At 41.6% G+C, this 23,939-nt stretch overlaps 1 protein-coding gene across 1 annotated transcript in view; it reads right to left on the bottom strand.

The window, feature by feature from the left end:
• Positions 1-23,939, bottom strand: part of galnt2 (UDP-N-acetyl-alpha-D-galactosamine:polypeptide N-acetylgalactosaminyltransferase 2) — an 88,298-nt gene that overhangs the window by 5,635 nt on the left and 58,724 nt on the right. Inside the window, exons 10-13 of the mRNA XM_080191921.1 lie at positions 19,661-19,764; positions 16,627-16,753; positions 11,134-11,226; positions 3,408-3,491 (exon numbers count right to left, since the gene is read on the bottom strand). Coding sequence (XP_080048047.1) covers positions 3,408-3,491; positions 11,134-11,226; positions 16,627-16,753; positions 19,661-19,764 — 408 coding nt within the window. The remainder of the gene's footprint in view (positions 1-3,407; positions 3,492-11,133; positions 11,227-16,626; positions 16,754-19,660; positions 19,765-23,939) is intronic.

Genomic DNA, 23,939 nt, shown 5'->3' with positions numbered 1-23,939 from the left:
TTGAACTTGAAAGGTTAAACAAACAAGAGCAAAACAAGACTGAACTAAACACAGGAAAGAAAGAACTTGCATTCACAAAGTGCTTTTCATGACTGTAGCATATCCCAACGCGCTTTGATGTCATTTGTCCTGGCCAGACAGGCTGGTGTGACTATTTATTGTCAAGCTTCTGTCTGCACAGTAGATAGCACCCAAAACCTGGATTTTTTCACATCTTCCTAACATACTAATTGTCAAACAGTGAAGCTCAATTTCTACCCTACCAGTGCCAGGCACAGTGACTAATTTTTGCTGGGCTTCCTGGAAAGTCGTGTGTTGGACAGTGGACATCTTGGTGATTTTTAAAATATCTGTTTATGGGATGTGGGCTTTGCTGACTGGACAGCATTTACTGCCCAGCCTTGAGAATAGTTAGAGTCAACCACATTGCTGTGGGCCTAAAGTCACATGTAGGCCAGACCAGGTACATTTCTTTCCTTAAAGGACAGTAACTTCATTGCAGTATTAATGTAACCCTATTTGTGACTAATAAATAAACTTTAACGTTATTTTAGATGAGCTTTTATGACAACTGACATGGCTATCATTAGACTTTTAATTTCAGATTTTTGAATTCAAATTTCACCATCTGCCATGGTGGGATTCAAACCCAGGTCCTCAGACCATTACCCTGGGTCTCTGGATATTAAGTCCAGTAACAATTCCACTACGCCACCAATTTCTTTGTTTCTTAGAGTAGATGACTGATCTGTATATTAATAAAGCTAAGTAAAGTTTATTTATTTGTCACAAGTATGCTTATATTAACACTGCAACAAAGTTACTGTGAAAATCCGTTAGTCGCCGCATTCCGGCGCCTGCTCAGGTCCACTGAGGGAGAATTTAGCGTCGTCAATGCACCTAACCAGCACGTCTTTTGGACTGTAGGAGGAAACTGGAGCACCTGGAGAAAACCCACACAGACACGGGGAGAATGTACAGATTCCATATAGACAGTAATCCAAGTCAGGGATCAAACCCACTGTGCCACCCTGTTCTGTATACTTCGCCATCAAGAATCTCCAACTTAAATGTGTTGTTGGGAACAGGGAAGGGTTTGAATGTTAGCAACTCTCTATTATTACAGTAGCCAACACTTAAATTAAGCAGTTGCTTCTATCAGCCAAAAAGTGAACTTTCTCATTAATTTTATTTGAAGTTGTGGGTTATAGCTTCTTAAATGTTGCAGCAGAACCAGCTGTGTTTATTCACTGGGTTACACCATGTTCAGGTTCACTGAATTCAGGAACAAACAAATACAATCTTTTTTTTGTGTACCTGAACTCTTTGAATTCCTTCTAAATAAATAGTGAGAGTTTACAGTTTGTACTAAGTGCTGTCCGTAGTACAAAGAAAGCTTGTTGCACTGCATGCACTATTATTTTATTCATCAATGACCTATAACAGACTGTTTCGTAATGGAGTTCTACAAGAGCGGCACCTGATACCACCAGCCGTCGCGCATAGTGGGAAAATCATGTCCACAATAACACCTGGTGGGGACTGCAGTTATAAACAAAATAGCACCCACCTCTCTGAACATACAAATGGCCTACTCCTGGCTTCATTCAGCCCCTCGAATCTGCTCTGCCATTTGATAAGATCATGGCTAATGCCTCAATTCCACATTCACACTCTCTCGTTCATCAAGAATCCACCTCCCTCCGCCTGAAAAATGTTTACTGACTCTGCCCCCACCACTCACTGAGAAAGAAAGTTCCAAAAACTCAGAAAAAAATACTTTTCATTTCCATCTTAAGTGGTAAACGCCTTATTCCTAAATGATGTCCCTAGTGCTAGAGTCTCCCACGAGTGGGAACATCCATCCTGTCAAGTTCCCTCAAAATCTTAAATGTTTCAATAAGATCATCTCTCAATTTTCCAAACTCCAATGGATCATAGAATCCCTACAGTGCAGGAGGCCATTCGGCCCATCAAGTCTGCACTGACCACAATCCTACCCAGGCCCTATTCCCATAACCCCACACATTTGCCCTGCTAATCCTTCTGACACTAGGGACAATTTAGCAAAGCCAATCAACCTAACCCGTACATCTTTGGACTGTGGGAGAAAACAGAGCACCCAGAGGAAACCCACGCAGACAATGGGAGAATGTGCAGACTCCACATAGACAGTGACCCAAACTGGGAATCAAACCTGGGTTCCTGGTGCTGTGAGGCAGCCATGCTAACCACTGTGCCACCATGCACAAATAAATCTATTGTAAAAGAGTAAAAGTTTGTCTGCTACTTTGAAAGTCTCTGGAGAGTTGTACAAGACCTCTGTCAGAAAACCTGCTCTGTAAAATGACGTTTTCATTCAGTTTTAAGTGTTGGGAGAAGAAATATCTGAGAACCGTGCAGGTTAAAAACTTGAAACTTATTCAGAGCTCTTTACCATACAAAAATATGGCAACATAAGAACATAAGAAATAGGAGCAGGAGTAGGCCATCCAGCCCTTCGAGCCTGCCCCGCCATTCAATAAGATCATGGCTGATCTGTCGTGTCTCAGTTCCACATTCCCGCCCTCTCCCCATAACCCTTAATCCCCTTGCTTATCAAAAACCCATCAACCCGCGTCTTAAAAATATTTAGCGAGGTAGCCTCCACCACTTCAACGGGCAGAGAATTCCAGAGATTCACCACCCTTTGAGTGAAGAAGTTCCTCCTCAACTCTGTTCTAAACCGCCCCCCCTTTATCTTGAGGCTGTGCCCCCTAGTCCTACTGTCCTTTCTGAGCGGGAAGAGCCTCTCCACCTCTATCCTATCCATCCCATTCATCATCTTATACGTCTCAATGAGATCTCCCCTCATTCTTCTAAACTCTAACGAGTACAAGCCTAGTTTATTCAGCCTCTCCTCATAGCTCAACCCCCTCAACTCCGGTATCAGCCTAGTAAACCTCCTCTGCACTCCCTCCAAGGCCAAAATATCCTTGCGTAAGTACGGCGACCAAAACTGCACACAGTACTCCAGCTGCGGCCTCACCAATGCCCTATACAGCTGCAGCAAGACCTCCCTACTTATATATTCAATCCCCCTCGCTATGAAGGCCAGCATCCCATTCGCCTTCCTGACCACCTGCTGCACCTGCAAGCTGGGTTTTTGCGACTCATGCACAAGGACCCCGAGGTCCCTCTGCACCGTCGCCTGCTGCAGTTTTTCGCCATGTAAGTAATAGTCCTTCCTACCATTATTCCTACCAAAGTGGACCACCTCGCACTTGCCAACATTAAATTCCATTTGCCATTTCCTGGCCCATTCGCCCAGCCTATCTAGATCCTTCTGCAGACTCTCCACACCCTCCGCACAATAGGGACTCATAGAATTTCAGCACTGGTGAATCAGTACTGGATATGTAACCTACCTTAGCTCAGGGTAAACATTTTCCAGGTACCACTTAAATGGTTTACAGGCCAGTTTCTTTTTCAGTTCTAATCTGCTCTGAATGCTGTGCAAAAAAAGAAAATTACATATTTATAGCATCTTTCAGAGCCTCAGGAAGTCCAAAGTTCTTGACAGACAGTGAAGCAGTTTTAAAGTGCAGATACATTATAATGTAAGAAATAATGTAAGGCGGCCAAGTTGAACACTGCAAGCTCCCTCTAAACAGCAATGTGATAATCATCAAGTAACCTGCTTCAGTGATGTTGGTTCAGGGCAATTCCCCCAATCATCTTCAAATAATGCTCATCGGATCTTTACCGTCCATCCAAAAGAACGGATCAAACCTCAGTTTACCATTTCATCTGAAAGGTGGAATCTCCAACAGTGCAGCATTCCTGGAGTGCTGCACTAGAAATTAGGAGAGCCAGAAGGGGTCATGAGAAGACCTTGGCGGGTAAGATTAAGGAGAATCCCAAGGCCTTCTATAAATATGTGAAAAGTAAAAGGATGAGAAGAGAAGGGATAGGACCTATAAAAGGTGAAGGGGGAAAGGTCTGTGTGGAACCAGAAGAAATGGCAGAGGTGCTTAATGAGTACTTTGCCTCAGTATTCACAGTGGAAACTGATCTGGAAGATTTTGCTACAGATTTGCAGCAGATGGAAAAGATTGAGTATGTGGATATTAAGGAGGAGGATGTATTAGAACTTTTGAATTCTATCAAGATAGATAAGTCGCCGGGACCAGATGGGATGTACCCCAGGATACTGTGGGAGGCGAGGGAAGTGATTGCAGAGCCCCTGGCAATGATCATTGCGTCGTCAATGGAGACGGGAGAGGTTCTGGAAGATTGGAGGATTGCGATGTAGTTCCTATTTTCAAGAAAGGGAACAGAGATAGCCCGGGAAATTACCAACCGGTGAGTCTGACCTCAGTGGTTGGTAAGCTGATGGAGAGGCTTCTGAGGGACAAGATTTACGAGCATTTGGAGAGGTTTGACATGATCAGAAATAGCATGGTTTTGTCAAGGGCAGGTCGTGCCTTACGAGCCTAGTTGAGTTCTTCGAAAATGTGACTGAACACATTGACGAAGGAAGTGCAGTGGACGTGGTATACATGGACTTCAGCAAGGCGTTTGATAAGGTCCCCCATGCAAGACTTCTTGAGAAGGTGAGAGGGCATGGGATCCAAGGGCCTTTGGCCTTGTGGATCCAGAACTGGCTTGCCTGCAGAAGGCAGAGAGTGGTTGTGGATGGGTCTTTTTCGGCATGGAGGTCAGTCACCAGTGGAGTGCTCCAGGGATCTGTTCTAGGACCCTTGCTGTTTGTCATTTTCATAAATGACCTAGATGAGGAAGTGGAGGGATGGGTAAGTTCGCTGATGACACGAAGGTCGGTGGTGTTGTGGATGGTCTGGAAGGATGTCAAAAGTTGCAGCAGGACATAAATAGGATGCAGGACTGGGTGGAGAAGTGGCAGATGGGCTTCAACGCGGATAAATGTGTAGTCGTCCATTTTGGCAGAACCAATGGGATGAATGAGTACACTATCAAGGGCAGGAGTCTTAGTAGTGTTGAAGAGCAGAAGGATCTTGGGGTCCGGGTCCACAGGACTCTTAAATCGGCCTCGCAGGTGGAGGATGTGGTCAAGAAGGCGTATGGTGTACTGGCCTTCATTAATCGAGGGATTGAGTTTAGGAATCGGGAGGTAATGCTGCAACTTTATAAGACCCTTGTCAGGCCTCATTTGGAGTACTGTGCGCAGTTCTGGTCACCTCACTATAGGAAGGACGTAGAAGCTATTGAAAGGGTACAGAGGAGATTTACAAGGATGTTGCCTGGACTGGGAGGCATGCCTTATGAGGTTAGGTTGAGGGAGCTGGGACTCTTTTCCCTGGAGAGACGAAGGTTGAGAGGCGACCTGATACAAGTTTATAAAATGTTGAGAGGAATAGATAGGGTGGATTCTCAGAGGCTATTTCCCCGGGTTGAAATGGTCGCTACGAGAGGACACAGATTGAAGGTGCGGGGAGGCAAGTACAGAAGTGATGTTAGGGGTAAGTTTTTCACTCAGAGGGTGGTGAGTGAATGGAATCGGCTGCCGTCAGTGGTGGTGGAGGCGAACTCGCTGGGGTCTTTTAAAAGACTTCTGGATGAGTATATGGGATTTAATGGGATTGGGGGTTATAGATAGGTCTATAGATTGGTAGGTGTTGATGTGATCGGTGCAACTCGTGGGCTGTAGGGCCTGTTTGTGCTGTAGTGTTCTATGCTCTAGACAATCAGTTTGAAAAGACAATTTCATATAAAAGCAAAAAGTACTTCCAATATCACAATTCAGTATTCTCCTTCAATAACTCTTGCAAGTTGTTTGCACTTTTGTTACAGATCATACAGGAAAACAAAAATTGAAATCATTTATACAGTCCTGAATATTGTTGGCAGAAGTGATTGTGAATTGACCATTGGGCTTTTCTTTGCCTCGTGTCTGGATTTGTTGTTGGTTAATTAATAGACTGATCGCTAGGTTTAGTCAACATTCTGTGATCCTTTTTTAATTTGTTCATGGCATGTAGGCATTGCTGGCAAGACCAGCATTTATTGTCCGTGTACATGTGGTGGTGAATTGCCCTCATGAACCACTGCAGTCCATGTGGTGCAGGTACAGCCACAGTGCTGTTAGGGAAGGGAATTTCAGGTTTATAACTCAGCACTAATGAAGGAACAGCTGTATGGTTCCAAGTCAGAAACAAGAACAGAAAACGCTGGAAAATCTTGGCAGGTCTGATAGCATCTGTGAAGAGAGAATAAAGCCAATGTTGAGCCTGAATAACCCTTCCTCAGTGCGTGCTCTGACAAAGGGTCATCCAGGCTCGAAACATGGCTCTACTCTCTCTTCACAGATGCTATCAGGCCTGCTGAGATTTTCCAACATTTTCTGCCTTTATTTCAGATTACAGCATCCGCAGTATTTTGCTTTTATCTTGGTTCCAAATCAAGACGGTGAGATTTGGAGAGCTATTTGCAAGTGATGGTTCTCATTCGCCTGCTGTCCTAGATAGTAGAGTTTGTGAATATTTAAGGCGGATAGGTGCAGATCAAGAGGGCTGACTTGTCCTGGATGAAACTGAGTATTGTTTGAACTGCATTCAAGTAAGTGGGGAATATTCCATCAAACTCCTGACTTGCGGCTTGAAGATGGGATTAAGGCTTAGGGGAGAAAAGAAGCAATTCACTCACTGAAGACTATCAAGGCTCTGATCTGCTTTTGTAGACACACTAGTCAAGTTAGGTTTCTGCTTAATTGTAATCCTCAGGACGTCAATGGTGGGGGTTCATCAATGCTAATGCCACTAAATGCCAGGGGAAATAGTCAAATTCTTTCTTGTTGGAGACGGTCATTGCCTGGCACAAATCTTACTCATCAGCAAAGACAGGATGTTGTCCAGGACTTGCTGCATGGAGGCATAGGTTGTTTCATTATGTGAGGAATTGTGAATGGGATCAAATACTCATCTGTATGTTGACATTTGTAGTACTGAGCAATCATTTGCGAACATCCTCACTTATGGAGGAGGGAAGATCATTGATGAAACATCTGAAAATGATTGGGTCCAGGCACAATATCTTGGCACCGATATGACTGATCTCCAAAAACCACAAACATCTTCCTTCATGCTACATATGACTCTAGTCAGGGTAGGATTTACTTTCTGATTCCCATTAACTTCAATACCACATTATGTCAAATGCTGCCTTGATGTCAAAGGCAGTCAGTCGAGAATTCAGCTTTTTAGTCCCAAGTTTGGACCAAGACTGTAATGAGATCTAAGCCAGGAGGTTCTGGTAGAACACAAACTGAACGGCACTGAACAGGTTACTGTTGAGTACTGATAACACCTTCCAGCATTTCGCTGATGATTGAGGGCAGAGCGAGAGGTGGTAATCAGCTGAAGTGGATTTGTCCAGCTTTTAGTTGACATGACCTATCTGGGCAAATATCCACATTGTTGGGTAGACACCAGGTTTGTAGCTGTAATGGAATAACTTGGTTAAAGGGTGACTAGTTCTAGAGCACAAGTCTTCATTACTACTGCCAGGATGTTGTCAAGGTCCAAAGCCTCTGTTGTACCTTGTGCCTTTTCTCAATAACATATAATGCATTGAATTGGCTGAAATCAAGCAAGTGTGATGCTGGGGAGTCCAGCTGAAGGTAGAGATGGAACATGCACTCAGCACTTCTGGCTGAAGATTGTCACAAATGCTTCAGCCTTGTCCTTTGCAATAATGTCCTGGGCTCCCTCACCACTGGGGATGAAGGTGTTTATGAAACCACCTCGACCCTCCTGTTTATTGTCCCCACCACTTGCAACCAGATGAATCAGGATCTGATCTGCCTATTATGGGATCATTTTAGCCCTAGTGCATCTTCTTTGCTGTTTAGTACGCTTGAGTCCTGTGTTATAGCTTCACAAGGTCGGCATCTCATTTTAATCTATGCCTGGTATTGCTCTTAGCGTACTCTCGTACACTCTTCATTGAACCAGGACTGGCAGGCTGTTTTGACAGTAGTGTTTAAAATTTAAAGTTTATTCACGTATTAGTGTCAGAAGTAGGCTTACATTAACACTACAATGAAGTTACTGTGAAAATCCCCTAGTCACCACACTCTGGCGTCTGTTCAGGTACACAGAGAGAAATTTAGTGTGGCCAATGCACCTAACCAGCACATCTTTCAGACTGAGAGAGGAAACTGGAGCACCCAGACAAAACCCCCGAGGGGAAAATGTGCAGACTTGGCCCAAGCCAGGAATTAAACCCTGGTCCCTGGCGCTATAAGGCAGCAACACTAGCCACTCCCACCCCAAGGCAGAACAAGGGATATGTTGGGACAGGAGGTCACAGATTATGAATTCAATTTTGCTGTTAATTGCCTACAGCACCTCATGGATACCCAGTGTGAGCTGTCAGATCTGTTCAGAATCCATGTCATTTAGCACAATGGGAGTGTATTTTCAGCAAGAAGACAGGACTTCAGCTTTACAAGAACTATGCAGTGGTCATCCCTACCACTACTGTGATGGACAGATGCACCTGCAAGAGTAAATTGGTAAGGAGAAGATCGAGTAGACTTCCCCTTCTTGTTAGTTCCCTCAAACTGTTGCAGCATATCTTTCCTTCAGGACTCGGGCAGCTCCATCAGTAGTGGTGCTATCTCGATATTGAAGTTCCTCATCCAAAGCTTACTGTAAGCTCTCGCTACCCTTCTGTGTTTCTTCCAAATAATGTTCAACATGGAGCAGTACTGATTTATGAGCTGAGGAAGGGCTGTAGATGAGAATCAGCTTGAGGTTTCTTTGCCAATGTTTGACCTGATGTAAGACTGTAATGAGGTCCATTATCAATGGACTCTCCTGACTGTGTAACACTGTCTTGCCACCTCTGTTGGGTCGGTCCCACCAGTGGGACAGGACATAGCAAAGGATGGTGATTGAGGAGTCTGGGACATTAGTTGTAAGGTATGATTCAGTGAGCATGACCAGGTCAGGCTATTGTTAAACCAATTCACAGGACTGTTCTATCAATTTTGGCACAAGTCCCTAGATGTTAGTAGGGAGGACAGCAGGGTCAACTGGACTAGATACACTTTTGTCATTTTCACTGCCTAGATCAATGTCAAACGGTCTGACCACTTTATTCTTATTTGATTTTTTTGGACTGGTTTATAGTAAGAGTGTGACTTGATTGCAACACACAAGATTCTGAGGGGCCTTGACAGATTGGATATGGAAAGGATGTTTCATCTTGTGGAAGAATCTAGACCTAGGGGTTACTAAAAATAAGGGTCACCCATTTAAGACATGTTTTTTTTTCTCTCAAAGGGTTTTCTTTTCCTCAAGAGGTGGTCGAAGCAAAGTCTTCAAATATTTTTGAGGCAGAGTTAGATAGATTCTTGATAAGCAAGGAGAGGGGGTGAAAGGTAATCAGGAGTGGGCAGGAATGTGTAGTTGAACAATCAGATTGAATGTTGGAGCAGACTCGAAGGGCCAACTACTACCTCTGCTCCTAATTTGTATTTTTGATACAACTGAGTAGCTTGTTTGGCTATTTCAAAGGGCAATTAATTGTCAACCACAACATTGTGGGTCTGGAGTCACATAGAACAGACGGGGAACAGTAAGCAATATCCTTCCCCCAAGAACATTAGTGAATCAGATTATCATTGTAACATGCAACTACGAGGATGGCAGAAAAGGAACTAGGTGATGGTGATGCTTCTTCATCTAGATATCCTTATGTACTTAAGGTATCCTTATTCACAAATCTTATAACAATGTGACCGAGAAGACTTGCTGGGTCATTAACTCTTCTTGATTCATGATAGGTTTTCCTTCTTCTATACTCTGCCTCCTCTTCCTCAGATTAATCTTACTGTTCTAAACAAACTTCTGACCAAGGGCGAAATGGGAGTTTTTAGATGGCTAACAGTGTCCTACTGAGTTCCAGAAATTAGTATTCCAGATTGCCTCTTCTACTGAACACAACAAATCAGTGTTCATTGATTAGGCACCATTCATCTATTAACACATCAGGGACTACTGACTCTAATGGTTGCAATTAATCCCATTTAATGCTATTTATTCTGGCCAGATTATTTCCCAAAGCAAGAGAACTGTTTTAAATCTGTCCTCATCTGTCTTAAAAGCATCAGGACTGGTGACATGAGCTAGATTTGTTCTCCCTTGAGTATAGAAGGTTAAATGATGATCAAATGATGATATTTCAGGTGATTAAAGGAGTTGATAGGGTAGACAGAGAAAAATGATTTCCTCTGGTGGGTAAATCCAGAACAATGATATAACTTCTAAAATTCAAGCTCAACTGTTCAGGGGCGATGTTAGGAAGCATTTCTTCACATGGGCGGCACAGTGGTTAGCACTGCTGCACCACAGCGCCAGAAATCCAGGTTCGATTCCTGGTTTGGGTCATGGTCTTGTGGAGTCTGCATGTTCTCCATGTGTCTGCATGGGTTTCCTTCGGGTGCTCTGGTTTCCTCCCACAATCCGAAAGACATGCTGGTTAGGTGCATTGGCCATGCTAAATTCTCCCTCAGTGCACCCAAAAAAGCACTGGACTGTGGTGACTAGGGGATTTTCCAGTAACTTCACTACAGTGTTAATGTAAGCCTACTTGTGACACTAATAAATAAACTTTAATAAACACATCTAGAATGCTCTTCAAAGAAAAGCTGCTGAAGTTGATGGTCACGTGAAAATTTCAAAACTGGATTGATGTTGGATATGCATGTTATGGGCTACGGACCTAAGGTGGGTTGGCGAAGTTCAGAAACAGATCAGACATCATCCAATTTAATGACAGAATCAGCTTCAGGGGCTCAGCAACTCACTAATGCTATGTTCTCAAAAACTAAATCCTGCAGTCTTTACCTTTCATCAGATTACTAAATTGTTGCACCTTCCTATCAGTATCAGTAGCTAGAGATTTTTACACAATCAACACACTCAATCATTTACTTTCACTCAACTGAGCTGTGTGCAAATAAATAAGGTAAAATGCAGACACAAAGATCGGTGGGTTAAGGATTCAGGTGCAGTAAGCTACATGAATGCATACACTGCATATTTCAATGGAACACAGCAAGATAAACATTAAACCCAAAATGTCAGAAGAATGTTAAACCTTACTTACTTGCCAAATGGCACATTGCGAGCTGAAGGCACTGCTGCATAATAGAAATTTTTGAATTCGTCCATCCAGACCTCAGCTGCCCTGCGCGTATTTCTTTCAAAAAAAAAGAAAGAAATCATATTTCCTCTTTAATATTTCCTGCCCCGTGTCCAGTAACTTCACACAGTTTGATTTCCTGACTGGAAATATCTCAGAATAAGAGTACTTAATTAAAGAAATGCCAATAACATTGCTGATATCACTGAGAAGTATTATTGCATAGTACCCAAACAATGTTTAGTAATTTCCATGCTCATGTCAGTACAGTAACGTTAGGATCTGTGGTTAATCTCCACCTCAACTCTACTGTCCACCGTTTCCCCATAACCATTGATAACTGTACTTAACATAAATCTATCAAAATCTGTTTTTTGAAAGCTAGAAGACAGAACCATCAAATGGTTACAGTAATCATTCAGATCACTGTATCAGTGATGTTTGTATTTGTTCATCCAAAGGAGCAATCTACTCAATGTCTGTCCTGGCCTTCAACCTGTAGCCTCACTTATGTTTCCTTACCAGATAGTAATTCAATTCTCTCCCAAGTACTTGGATTGAAGCTGCCTCCACAACACTCTCAGGCAGTACATTCCAGACCCCAAACACTTGCTGCATTAAAAAGCTTATCCTCATGTCCCAGCTGCTTCTTTTGCCAATTCCTTAAGTCTGTGCCCTGACATTCATGGTCCTTTCTGCCTTTCTGTTGTGTCCAAAACCCTCTGCCAAATCGTCACTCAATATGTCTTGTCCAAGGAAAACAGTCCAACCTCTCCAATCTATCTACAAACTGAAGTTTCTCATCTATGGAACCATTTTCATGGATCTTTTCTGCAATTTCTCTTTCCTAAAGTGTGGTGTCCAGATCCGAACACCATACTCGAGCTGAGGCTGAACCAGAGCTCTATACAAGTATAACATAACCTCGTTGCTTTTATACTCTAATTCCCTATTAAGAAAGCTTAGGATGCCATATGTTTTAACAACCACACACTCCCGATATCTTCACTGCTCACATTTCTTCCAAGTTTCGTACCATCTATAAATTTTAAAATTGCTCCCTGAATACCAAGTTCAAGGTCATTAATACACATACCAGAAAGAGGAATGATCCCAACACTGACCACAGGGGAACTTCACAAAAAAAAACTTCCTCCATTGCAAAAAATATCCATTAATTTCAAATCCATGTTGTTACAGACTCTTTCGTTGCATGGGTTTTAATTCTGCTCACAAGTCTCTTATATGGCACTTTATCAAATGTCTTTTGAAATCCACATACATCATATCAATAACATAACCCTCATCAACCCTCCGTGCTTCCTCACCAAAAAACTCCAGCAAGTTAGTCAAAATGTTTACCCTTCACCAATCCATTTGGCTTTCCTTAATTAACCCGCATTTTTCCAAGTGACTATTAATTTTGTCCTGAATTACTGTTACTAAAACCATCCCCACTGCTAAGGCTAAATTAGTGGTCTATAGTTGCTGAATTCAGATTTACAGCCTTTTTTGAAAAGAAATACAACAGTTGCAATTTTCCAGATCTCTGACACCCACCTTAGTCTAAAGAAGGCCAGAAAATTATGGCAGTGCCTCCGTAACTGGAAGAGCAAATAAGAAAAACAAAGACGGAGTACGAAAAGATGCTGGCAATTGAAAAGTCTTCTATAGACATATAGAATTGTAAGTGAGTGGTAAAAGGAGTGGGCCAATTAGTGACCAAAAAGAAGATTTACACTTCACACAATGTCCTTGGATACCTTTCAACCAATCCTGGTGTCTCATTCATTTTAAATAATACAGCCTACCCAGCACTATCTCCTTATCAATTCTAAGCCATTCAAGTGTCTGAATTATATCCCCTTTTACTATGACTTGCACAGCATCTTCTACCTGAGTTCATCCAGGTGCGAGCTATTAGTTTAATATGTCAGATATGCCCCCTATTTCCACATGTAAATCTTTTTTGTTCTCTAATCGACTCCACTCCTTTTTTTGCTACTCATTTACAATCTGTATGCCAAAAGAAGACTTTTCAATTCTCTTTTATGTTAGTTGCAAGTATCTCTTTTTCATAGTGTCTTTGTTTTTCTTATTTGCTTTACCACTTTCCCTCTGAGTCTTTTACATTCAGTTTGGTTCTCGGTTGTACTATCCACCTGATATCTGTCATAAGCAGATATTTCCTTCTTCATCTTAACCTTCATCCCTTTCGTAATCCCAGGAGCTCTGGATTTCTTTGCTCTACCATTCCCCTTCATGGGAATAAACCTTGACTGCACCAAACACATTCTAGCCCTTCTCTGCCCTTTAAACTACTGCTAAGCCAGTCTGTGTTCAGATAATTATAGTTACCCCATTATAACTAATCCTTTAATCTTGCACTTCTACATAATTTCCTTGCAAATGTGTTCCTCTACATCTTCCCCACTTGTTAGTGGCCTGTAAACTACACTGAACAATGTAATTGACCTTTGTTCTGCAGCCAAACACAGACGAGGAATTCATCTGGCGCTGTGAGCTTGCATCTGACATTGCATCCATATCTACATTTCATTACCAAAACCAATTACATTGAAATCCTATGCTTACCTATATTGCTGGGGAAGTCATAATGTGTAACAGGTTAGACCTCTGCTGGAGTACTGTATCCAATTCTGGACACCATATTTTAGAAAGGATTTTTTAAAAATGGTACGTGGGTGTCGCTGCCTAGCCCAGCATTTATTGCCCATCCCTAATTGTTCTTCAGAAGGTCAACAGAAGAGGATTCAGAAGAGATTTTCAAAATGATATCAGGGATGAAAGGACTTCAGTCACAGGAAGAGCCTGGTAAAAGTGGGATTGTTCTCCTTGCAGCAAAGAGGATTTGAGAGATTTAAATATAAATTAATAGGTGCTCAGAATGATAAGGGTTTTGATAAGAATAAATAGGGGAAAATTATTACCATTGGCAAGACATAGATTTTCGGTTAATTGACAAAAAAATCCAGAGCAAAGGTATGAAAAAATGATTTGCTTAGTGAGTGATGATGATCTGGAATGCACAGCCCGAAAGGGTGGTAGAAACAGATTCATTACTAGCATTTTCATTGAATAACTCTTTTCAAGAGCCAACACAGGTACCAAGGGCCGAATTGTTTCCTTCTTTGCGGTACCATTCTAAACATTTACAAACCCAGTGTTAGAGTCATAGAGATTTACAGCATGGAAACAGGCCCTTCGGCCCAACTTATCCATGTTTTAATGATTCCACATGAAATGCCTCTGCTGTAACAAGTGTTACTTCAAAATTGACCAAAATCTGCATTATTAGAGGAATTTTGTGGAATGGGTACAACTATGGCATTGCATGATGGCCTATAATTGAAAATGAGGCTCTTTTCATTGCCACCAGCAGTCAGGGCATATCTCCTGATCAAATAGTCTTTTGCCATCTGGTGATTGCTCTTAAGTGTTCAAGCCCTCAGTTAGGCTGGAAATTGGGGAATAAATTTGGTCAAAGGCGCAATCTATCTTGAGTGATGGGAAGAAATATCACCACTTAGATAATGGTGAAAGTTTCAATCCAAAACAGAACATGCTGGAAAATCTCAGCAGGTCTGGCAGCCTGTAAGGAGAGAAAAGAGATGATGTTTCAAATCCAGATGACACTTTGCCAAAGCTAAAAGGCATGGAAAGTGGGAGGTACTTATACTGCAGGGTGAGGGAATGAAAGATGAGTCATAGCCACAGAAACTAGGGGAAAAGATTGCTAATGGCAGTCCATAGAGAAAGTAAAAGGTGCGAATGGCCAAACAGCAGAGAGGCTGAAGTCAGAAGGTAAGCTGTAACAGATGAAGATGTGGAGGGAGATGGGTTGGAGAGAGGTAAAATTGAGAAAAGGGGGGAAAGGGGAAGCAAAGGGGCAGAAAAGGTAAGGAAAGGGGGTACAAAATGTGGGGGTAGAATGGGGAGGGAATAAAAATAAAGAAAGACAATAAAGAAATAAAAGATAGAGAACAGTTAAAAATTAAATGAAATGAAAACAAAGGGGTTGCAGTGGGGTAAAGATAATCATCTGAAGATGTTGAATTCGATGTTGAGACTGGAAGGTTGTAATGTGCCCAGCCTCCAAAATTTCAATGGTCAGTTACTGTTAGATGACCCACATTTGGTTTTAATACATGCAAAAACTACAGCCCATAGAGACATTTCTTCTGCGCATCCTTGATCATCTGCAGTCAATGGATCAACAACTAAAAATCTCACTTATTTTACATAATAGGACCTTTAACACAACAAAACGTCCCAAGGTGCCACACAGAGTATGTTATCAAATAATACTTGTCACTGAGCCACAGAAGAGCTATTTTAAATGGTGTATAAAGACTTGATTAAGAACTAGGTTTTAAGCAGCATTATAAAGAACAAGAAAGAGAGAAAGGTGGAGAGGATTAGAAAATGAATTCCAGAGTTTAGAGCCTTGGCAGTTGTACTGGCAGTGAAAATGAGGAATGTGCAGGAATTAGGGTTGCCAACTCTCACTGGTTATAATCCTTGAGGTCTCGTTGCAGGAGCTTCCATCTCCAGTATGAATTAGACAATAGTTAACTTCAGCTGAAGTACTGTGTACAGCTCTAGGTGTCACACTATGGGAAGGATGTGAAAGCACTGGAAAGAATGCAGAAGAGGTTTACAAGAATGGCTCCAGGGATGATAAACTTCAGTTATGAGAATGGATTGAAGAAGTTACAACTGCTCTCCTCGGAGAGAAGAGGGCTAAATGGAGATTTGATAGAGATGTTCAAAATCAAGAGGGCTGCAGCTGGACAAAGTAGATAGAGAGAAACTGCTCCCATTTGTAAATGAATCAAGTATGAGAGGGCACAAATTTAATATGATTCGCAAAAAAAGCAAACGCAATGTAAGAAAAAACGTTTTCACACAGCAAGTGGTTGAGGTCTGGAGGGCACTATCTGGGAGAGTGGTAGAGGCAGGTCTAATCAAGGCATTCAAGAGGGCATCAAATGATTATTTGAATAGAAACAATATGCAGAGGTATGGGGAAAAGGCAGGAGAATGGCACTAAGTCAAAATGTTTACTTGATTGGTGGTGCAGATACAATGGGTCGAAAGGCCTTCTTCTGCACTGTAGCAATTCTGTGATCGAATGGTCAAACAGCTTTTATTCATAACTGCAGTGCTTTTATAGCTGAAATATGAGATTTTTATGAAAGAAAACTAAAACTAAAACAATGTTTTCTGCCCCTACAATCTTGCCCTTGTGACCAGACGATTAATTTTGAATTCCTGGAAACTCCAAGTCAATCCTGGAGGTTGACATCCCAAGCTAGAAACCAGAATTGGAAGATTACAGAGATCCCTAAGGATTGCAAGGCCCTCGGAGGTTAGACATGGGGGCAGAGTAAACTTTGAAAATGAGGCTAAATTTTAAATGTCAGAAATATTTACCTTGCAAAAACTGTACCACTACCTCCAGGAAACGTATAAGGATGCTGCTTGCGGAATACATGGCCTACACGGCTACAGGGAATGATTTCAAGGATGCCTCCACATTGCCACACCCGAAAAGAGATCTCTGAAAGAAAGGATGTTCATAAAAAACGTATAACTAAAATTAACTTTCAAAATTACAGACCTTCATGACAACTTGGTTCAATAAGTCACAGTTGACCAATGTTTCAGATATTGCACATAGGCAAAGATGTCTGGGGGAGATGCCTAGAAAAATTCTTATGATTCTTGTGTAAACTGTGGCATAATCAAGAGGCCCATTATAGAAGGAAGCCATTTGGCCCATCTTGTCTGTGTCAGCTCTCTGCAAGAAGAATTCACCTTTACTTCATAGCCCTGTAATATATTATTTTCAGATTATTATCAAATACCCTTTTAAAAGTTATGATTGAATTTACCACCACCACACACTTAAGCAATGCACAACAGATCCTATGCATTTGCTGCATGAAAATATTTATCTCATGTTGCCTCTGCTTCTCTTGCCATTCACTTTAAATCAGTATCCTCTGGTGCTTGACCTCTCTGCCAATGATAACAGTTTATCTCTGTATACACACCTCATGATTTTTGAGCACCCTCTGCAGAACCTTGCCTGGAAGGCAATAAACTGCATGATGTACAGACATTCGGCCCTTCAATTTTATATAATCCATATCCAACAACATCATGTAAGTATACAGCATCTTGAACATGGTAAAACATCCTAAGGTACATTTACAAAAGTATAATCAAACAAAAGACCCACAAAAAGGAATAATTATATCAGTTTGAAGGAGGTATTAAGGAACATCTTAAAACGGAATAAGTGAGAAGGGGAAATTTAGAGAAGAAATTCCAGAACTTAGCGCCACTAATAGTGAACCAATTAAAACCTTCCAAAAATCAAAGGAATGCAGAGTACCTGGAGGGTTGTTGGGCTTGGGGAGATAACAGTGATGGTTTGGGGTGGGGGTTGGGATCAGTGACAGTAACAGGCAAAGCAATACATTTCTCTCTGCCACCTTTGTCTCAGCATAGGAAAGCTCCAAATATATGATTTGAAATCAGCTCCTTACACGAAGTGCATTACCACTTTAATCTTTCTCCGCAGGGCCATTGGCTTACTGTGTGACTGAATTTTTTGCATATCCGTTTCTAGTGGTACAATGGGTAGTCACTCACCCTGGACGGAGTAGTGCACTTGATGACAAAAAAAACAAGGTAAGTACGTTCCCTAACATTGCCCCTGCTAAAATACAACGGAAAGCTGATTACTTCTAATCTCACAGTATGGTCATAAGCAGAATAATGTTTACCCTACAACAACCATCAATTACCTTTAAGGGGATGTGGTACCATGCTCATGCCTCCTCATCTCTTCTGTGATACTGCTCAGCCACCTTGGAGAGTTTTACAGTCACTGAGACACCAAATTCTTTAGTGCAACAAGGCACAACAAAGTGTGCCTCATCAAAGTGAACCCTCAACTAGAGACACAGGGGTGAATTTTCCCATTCTGCCCCCCACAGGATTTGGACCGGGCAAGGGGCGGACCATGGAGAGATCCGTTGACCTCGGGTGAGATTTTCCTGTTTCAGGGCAAGTGCTCTGCCTGGAAGAGTGGTAGAGGCAGGTCAAATCTCGCTGGTTATAATCCTTGAGGTCTCATTGCAGGACCTTCCACCTCCAGTATGAATTAGACAATAGTTAAACTTCAGCTGAAATATTGTTTACAGTTCTGGGTGTCACACTATGGGAAGGATGTGAAAGTTTGGAACAGCTAGCTACAAGTCGTCTAGCAGAGAATCATTAAGTTATCTGAACTATAAATTTGTAAAACACCATAGGAAATAAAATTAGTTTGCTGTACTTTTTCTGCTCAGGCATTCATCTACCACACGTTATGCTTTATAATTTTTTTTTATTAATTATTGGAATGTGGGCATCACTGGCTCGCCAGCATTTATTGCCTATCCTTGAGGTGCATTTAAAAGCCAAACACATTGCTGCTGATCTGTAGTCACATGTAGGCCAGACCAAGTAAGGATGGTGGATTTCCTTCCCTTCCTTCCCTCATTAGAAAGAATGCAGAAGAGGTTTACAAGAATGGCCCCAGGGATGATAAACTTCAGTTATGAGGATGGATTGAAGAAGTTACAACTGTTCTCCTCGGAGAGAAGAGGGCTATGTGGAGGTTTGATAGAGATATTCAAAATCAAGAGTGTGGGGGCCACAGTCTCATTGTACTGAGTGCATTGCAATAAGAAACATATCTCTAGCAGTGTGCCAGCCAATATAGGCACATCGGCCATCAGTACATTAGCCAACTGCCTATTAAGCCTGATGCCAATCAGTAGAAACTGATGGGTGGGCTGCCGTGGTTAGCTACGGTCAGTGGGAGTCAAAGTTCCACAGACATCACTTGAAACAAGTTTGAAACAGCTAGCTACAAGTCTAGCAGAGAATCATTAAGTTATCTGAACTATAAATTTGTAAAACACCATAGGAAATAAAATTAGTTTGCTGTACTTTTTCTGCACAGGCATTCATCTACCACACATTATGCTTTATAATTTTTTTTATTAATTATTGGGATGTGGGCATCACTGGCTAGCCAGCATTTATTGCCTATCCTTGAGGGGGATTTAAAAGCCAAGCACATTGCTGCTGATCTGTAGGCACATGTAGGCCAGACCAAGTAAGGATGGTGGATTTCCTTCCCTCATTAAGGGCATTAGTGAACCAGATGGGTTTTTTAATGACAAATCCACAAATAGTTCCATTGTCATCATTAGATTTTTAATTCCAGATTTTTATTGAATTGAAATTTCACCACCTGCTACGGTGGGGTTCGAAGCCGGGTCCCCAGAACATTACGCGGGGTCTCTGGATTACTAGTCCAGTACAATACCACCAGACTACTACCTTCCCAAATTCAATTATAATTTCGCTCTAATCCTTTAACACATTGAATACTGCAGTCACTTACCTAAGTTTTCTCCACCCCAGACATCCATCATCATGTCATATTTACCAAGCTCTTCAAAGTAACTTTTATCCATCACAAAGAGACCCCCAGCTATCATGGGTGTTCTAAGAGGAACACAATGAATTACATTTACATTATATACAACACAATACATTACTTCCAAAGGAGAATTGGTTATATAACTGAAAAGGGGAAAAAATGTAGAGTTGTAGGGAATGGTGTAGGTCTATTAGAATAGCTCCTTCGAGAGCTGGCATTGACATGAGGTGTCAAACAGCCTCTTTCCATATTCTGTGATTCTATCAATTAGTCTTGCCCCCCAATAGGTTAGAGGATTTTCATAATAACTACATTACAGTGTTAATGTAAGACCTGTGGCACCAATAACTAAAATATTTTTCTGAAACAAATAACGCATTACCTACTAACAAAGTTGCAATCTACATTAAAAAAAACACTAGCAACAGAACAAAAAAAAATTGCCATATGTCTGCACTTCTGTTATAGTTATGAGTTTCATCAGCTTCTCCCTAGCCATTAGTATCAAAGGAAGATAAATCCATTGCACACGTAACTCACCAGCATATTTTGAACTTCTCAACTATAAACAGATCAAAGTATCATTGCTACCCTCAGCCCACTGCACTGGCTACTGTAATGCCCAATGAAATTTCCTTGGAACCGAGAAAGTGGGATTTTAGTTGACATGTTTTTCTACGAACATATCTCCATTCATTGCATTTGACAGAATCCCCTGAGCACCAGTTCTGAGCTCAGAAACTAGGACGAGCACATCAGTATTATGTAACAGAAATAGTGTGTTCAGTTTCTGTATTGTAACATCACTGTGGTGATTTCTACCCTATAGTTGTAGTCTTATGCAAAGAGCTGAAACAGGAGAATTCTACACAGAGTCGTTGCGTGCTAGGCATCAAAAAGCATTCTAGTCTTTATTTTGTTCTTTCATGTGAATGTTGTTGGCAAAGACAGCATTTATTGCCCATCCCTAACTGTGAGACCATTTCAGAAGATATTAAGAGTCGCATATAGGCCAGGCAAGAACATTGGCGAACTAGATGCGTATTTACCCACAATCACCAAGACTGAGGCTAGCTTTCAATTCCAATATTTTTATTAATTTGAATTTAAATTCCATCAACTGCTTATATCCCTGTCCGCACAGCATCAGCCTGGGTCTCTGGATTACAAATCCAGTGACATTACCATTACATCACTTCTTCTCTAAGCTACTAAGAGACTTCAAGAGTCTTAAGGGTTTCCTTGCCCTGAATTACAAGCCTTAATGACCCTCAGAAGGGAATGGATTCAGCCCCACTTCAATCTAGCCTGCCACAAGAGTAGTGCTTAGGAAGTGCTGCACTGGCCAGGGTGCTGGCTTTCAAATGAAACTTTAAGTCAAAGCCCCATTTGTTTGTTGAGGTGAATGTAAAAGATCATGATATTTCTTAGAGAAGAGCAGCATAATTCTCCCAGTGTCCAGGTCAACATTTCTACCTCAACCATCACCACCTAAAATAGATCAAAGTATTACTGTTTCACTTAGCCCACTGCACTGGCTACTGCAATGCCTACTGACATTTCCTTTGGATCTAGTCCTGTGTGTAAATTGGCAGCCATGATGCACTATGCTAACCAGTTTGGAACAGGTCCTATGTAAATTTGAACACCCCTCCCCCTCCTTAAACAACATACATCATTCTGAGATTGAGGGGTCCATTATGAAACACTCAATCTCTGAGTGGTTGCAGTATATTTGAATATGAAAACAAAAGAAAGGTTCCCGACTTGGAAATGTCTTGATAAATTAAAACTGCAACAGAAACTAAGTAAAGGCTCGTTGCTTAATATGACAATTCTTCATTAAATTTACTGATAAACCTGTACCTACATACAGAAATTGCCCAACTCCCATTTTGTCCTTCACACTTCTGTCACAACTCGGGCATTATATTTGAGATGCAAAGCACATACATTAAACTGGGAAACCAATACATTAGTCCTTTCATGTCATTTTGTGCTCTCTACCAATCTGAGAGGCTTTGCTACTAGAACTAAACAACCAAATAAATTGCAAAGAAATTAATTCAATTTATCAATACAGCAACATTTCAAATTTTTGCAGCAATAGCCTCTGCCTTGAGTTCAGATGCTTCTGAGAAACATCTCAGTCTAAATTCATTGTGGTTTCCTGAGAACATCACACACATCACGTTGTGGACCATACACATCAATCTTATCATGTACATCTCCTTTGAGCAGCAGGATGGGCATGGGATTTGGAGAAATGAGAGGCAGGATGTTGTGCTATATTCACTGAGACGGATGTCCCTGTAATGGCAGACATGGTGACTGGCTTGTGGCTGCTACCAAGTCGGTCAGCAGCACCTGGAAAATGGGTTACAAGATAAATCAAGCAGGCTGAATTTTGCAAGAGAGAAACATAATCAGGCTCCCTGGAAAGAAGGTCTCAAAAGGGAAGGAGCCTTGATCTTGGAAGCTTGAAGGAACAAGGAGATACAGGATGAAGCTAGAAGGGAGAGAATAACAAATCTTTATAAGAATTTAAAAGTGGAATGCCAGAAAGAGGACATAAAAGCATAATTAACAGAAACATTTAACAAAAATGATTCCCTCATGTGCCCAATAACTGCTGGTGAGGACTGGGAATTCTTGAACATATTAAATAAAACTCTCACAAATACCTTGAAGAGGGAATGGTACCGGAGATAGTGGCATGATCAGCGGGTGAAAGCTTCAAAGAAACTTCATGGGCTGGAGCTTCGAGGAACACTGGCTCAGAGGTTGGGACTAAAACGGCAAAGTTGGTGAGATAGGTATGGCAGGGAGGGAGGAGGGATAAAGAGAACTAAGACAGAGCAAGCAACAGAGAAACAAAAACAAGCCGAAGAAAATAAAGGAAAGAATTGAAGAGATGTTAAATTCAATATGCGGTCTCGTGTTTAATATGGAATTAAACATAAATCATGTTGCACCTATCCTTGCAGCTAGATGTAAAACATCCCACGGCACCAAAACTGAAAACGAGCAGGGAGTTCATCCTGGTCTCTTTATTTATCCCTCAACTAAATGTTAGAACTCAGACAACAAGGCAGTGAAACATTGAACACTGGAGCCCACCCTTTATAGCCTTCCTCCACCTCCAAGTACCATGTCATTAGAGGGAATGGGCGATGATACACTTCAGTTGCATTAGCCCATGTTTATGCTTGGTGAAGCGCTACAGTGGTTTACTGTTGCCTTCTGTAGTATAGCTGACCAGGAAACTCTTGCGCTCTTACTGTCTGCCATCAAACTTATTGGTAGGATTTACAAGCTGATAATCAACCTGTCTGGCCACGTTATAAATGCACCTCTATGATCACTGTATCCGGATATGGGACTTGAACATGGAACTTTTGGCCTTGAGGTAAGGATGTTATCACAAGACCTTCCTTTATTCTCTAACAACCTTTTATTAACAGACAAGCACATTACATTTAATACAACACCGACCTGACAACTGGTTTCAGCCTATTCCTACATATGAGTGTAGGCAACTCCCAATTAATGCCACCTACTGAATACAATTAAGACCAATATCACTAAAAACAGATGATCACTAAACATCACTAAAAACAGATGAGCAGGTTATGTGCAAATTGGCTGCGATGTTTCCTAGTGCACTGATTACACTTTTTGGCTGTAAAGTGTTTTGGGATGTCCTGAGGTCATGGAAGGTGCTCTAAAAATGAAAGTTTCCTTTTTATTTCACTTCTCCACAACAGTAGAGGTCATGGCCAATGTTTACAGTTCTTTCTTTAATTAATACAAGGGGGAGTTTTTTAAAAAAGTTTCACGAGACATAGACATTGCTGGCAAAGCCAGCAGTTTTGTCAATCCCTAAGTGTCCTCACCACCATCTTCTTTAACTGCTACAGCGTATGTGATGTAGGCATACCCATATTGCTGTTAGGGAGGGAGTTTCAGGATTTTGACCCAGCCACACTGAGGGAATGATGATTATATTCTTATGTCAGCTTAGTGTGTAGTGGGGGATCTTCCAGGTGATCCCATGCAACTGCTGCCCTGCCCTTCTATGTGATAGAGGTTCCATGTTTGGAAGATGCTGTTGAAGGAGCCTTGGCGAGTTGCTTTAGTGCAACTTGTAGATAGTTGCTGCTACTGTGTGTCATTGGTGGAGGGGTTGGATGTTGAAGGTTGTGGATAAGTTGCCAATCAAGTAGGCTGCTTTGTCCTG

Source organism: Carcharhinus amblyrhynchos, chromosome 7 (genome assembly GCF_965287045.1).
Source record: "Carcharhinus amblyrhynchos chromosome 7, sCarAmb.v2.hapA, whole genome shotgun sequence".
Taxonomy (NCBI): Eukaryota; Metazoa; Chordata; class Chondrichthyes; order Carcharhiniformes; family Carcharhinidae; genus Carcharhinus; species Carcharhinus amblyrhynchos.
Note: the sequence above shows the minus strand (reverse complement) of the source record. Positions and strands in the feature narration are given on the sequence as shown.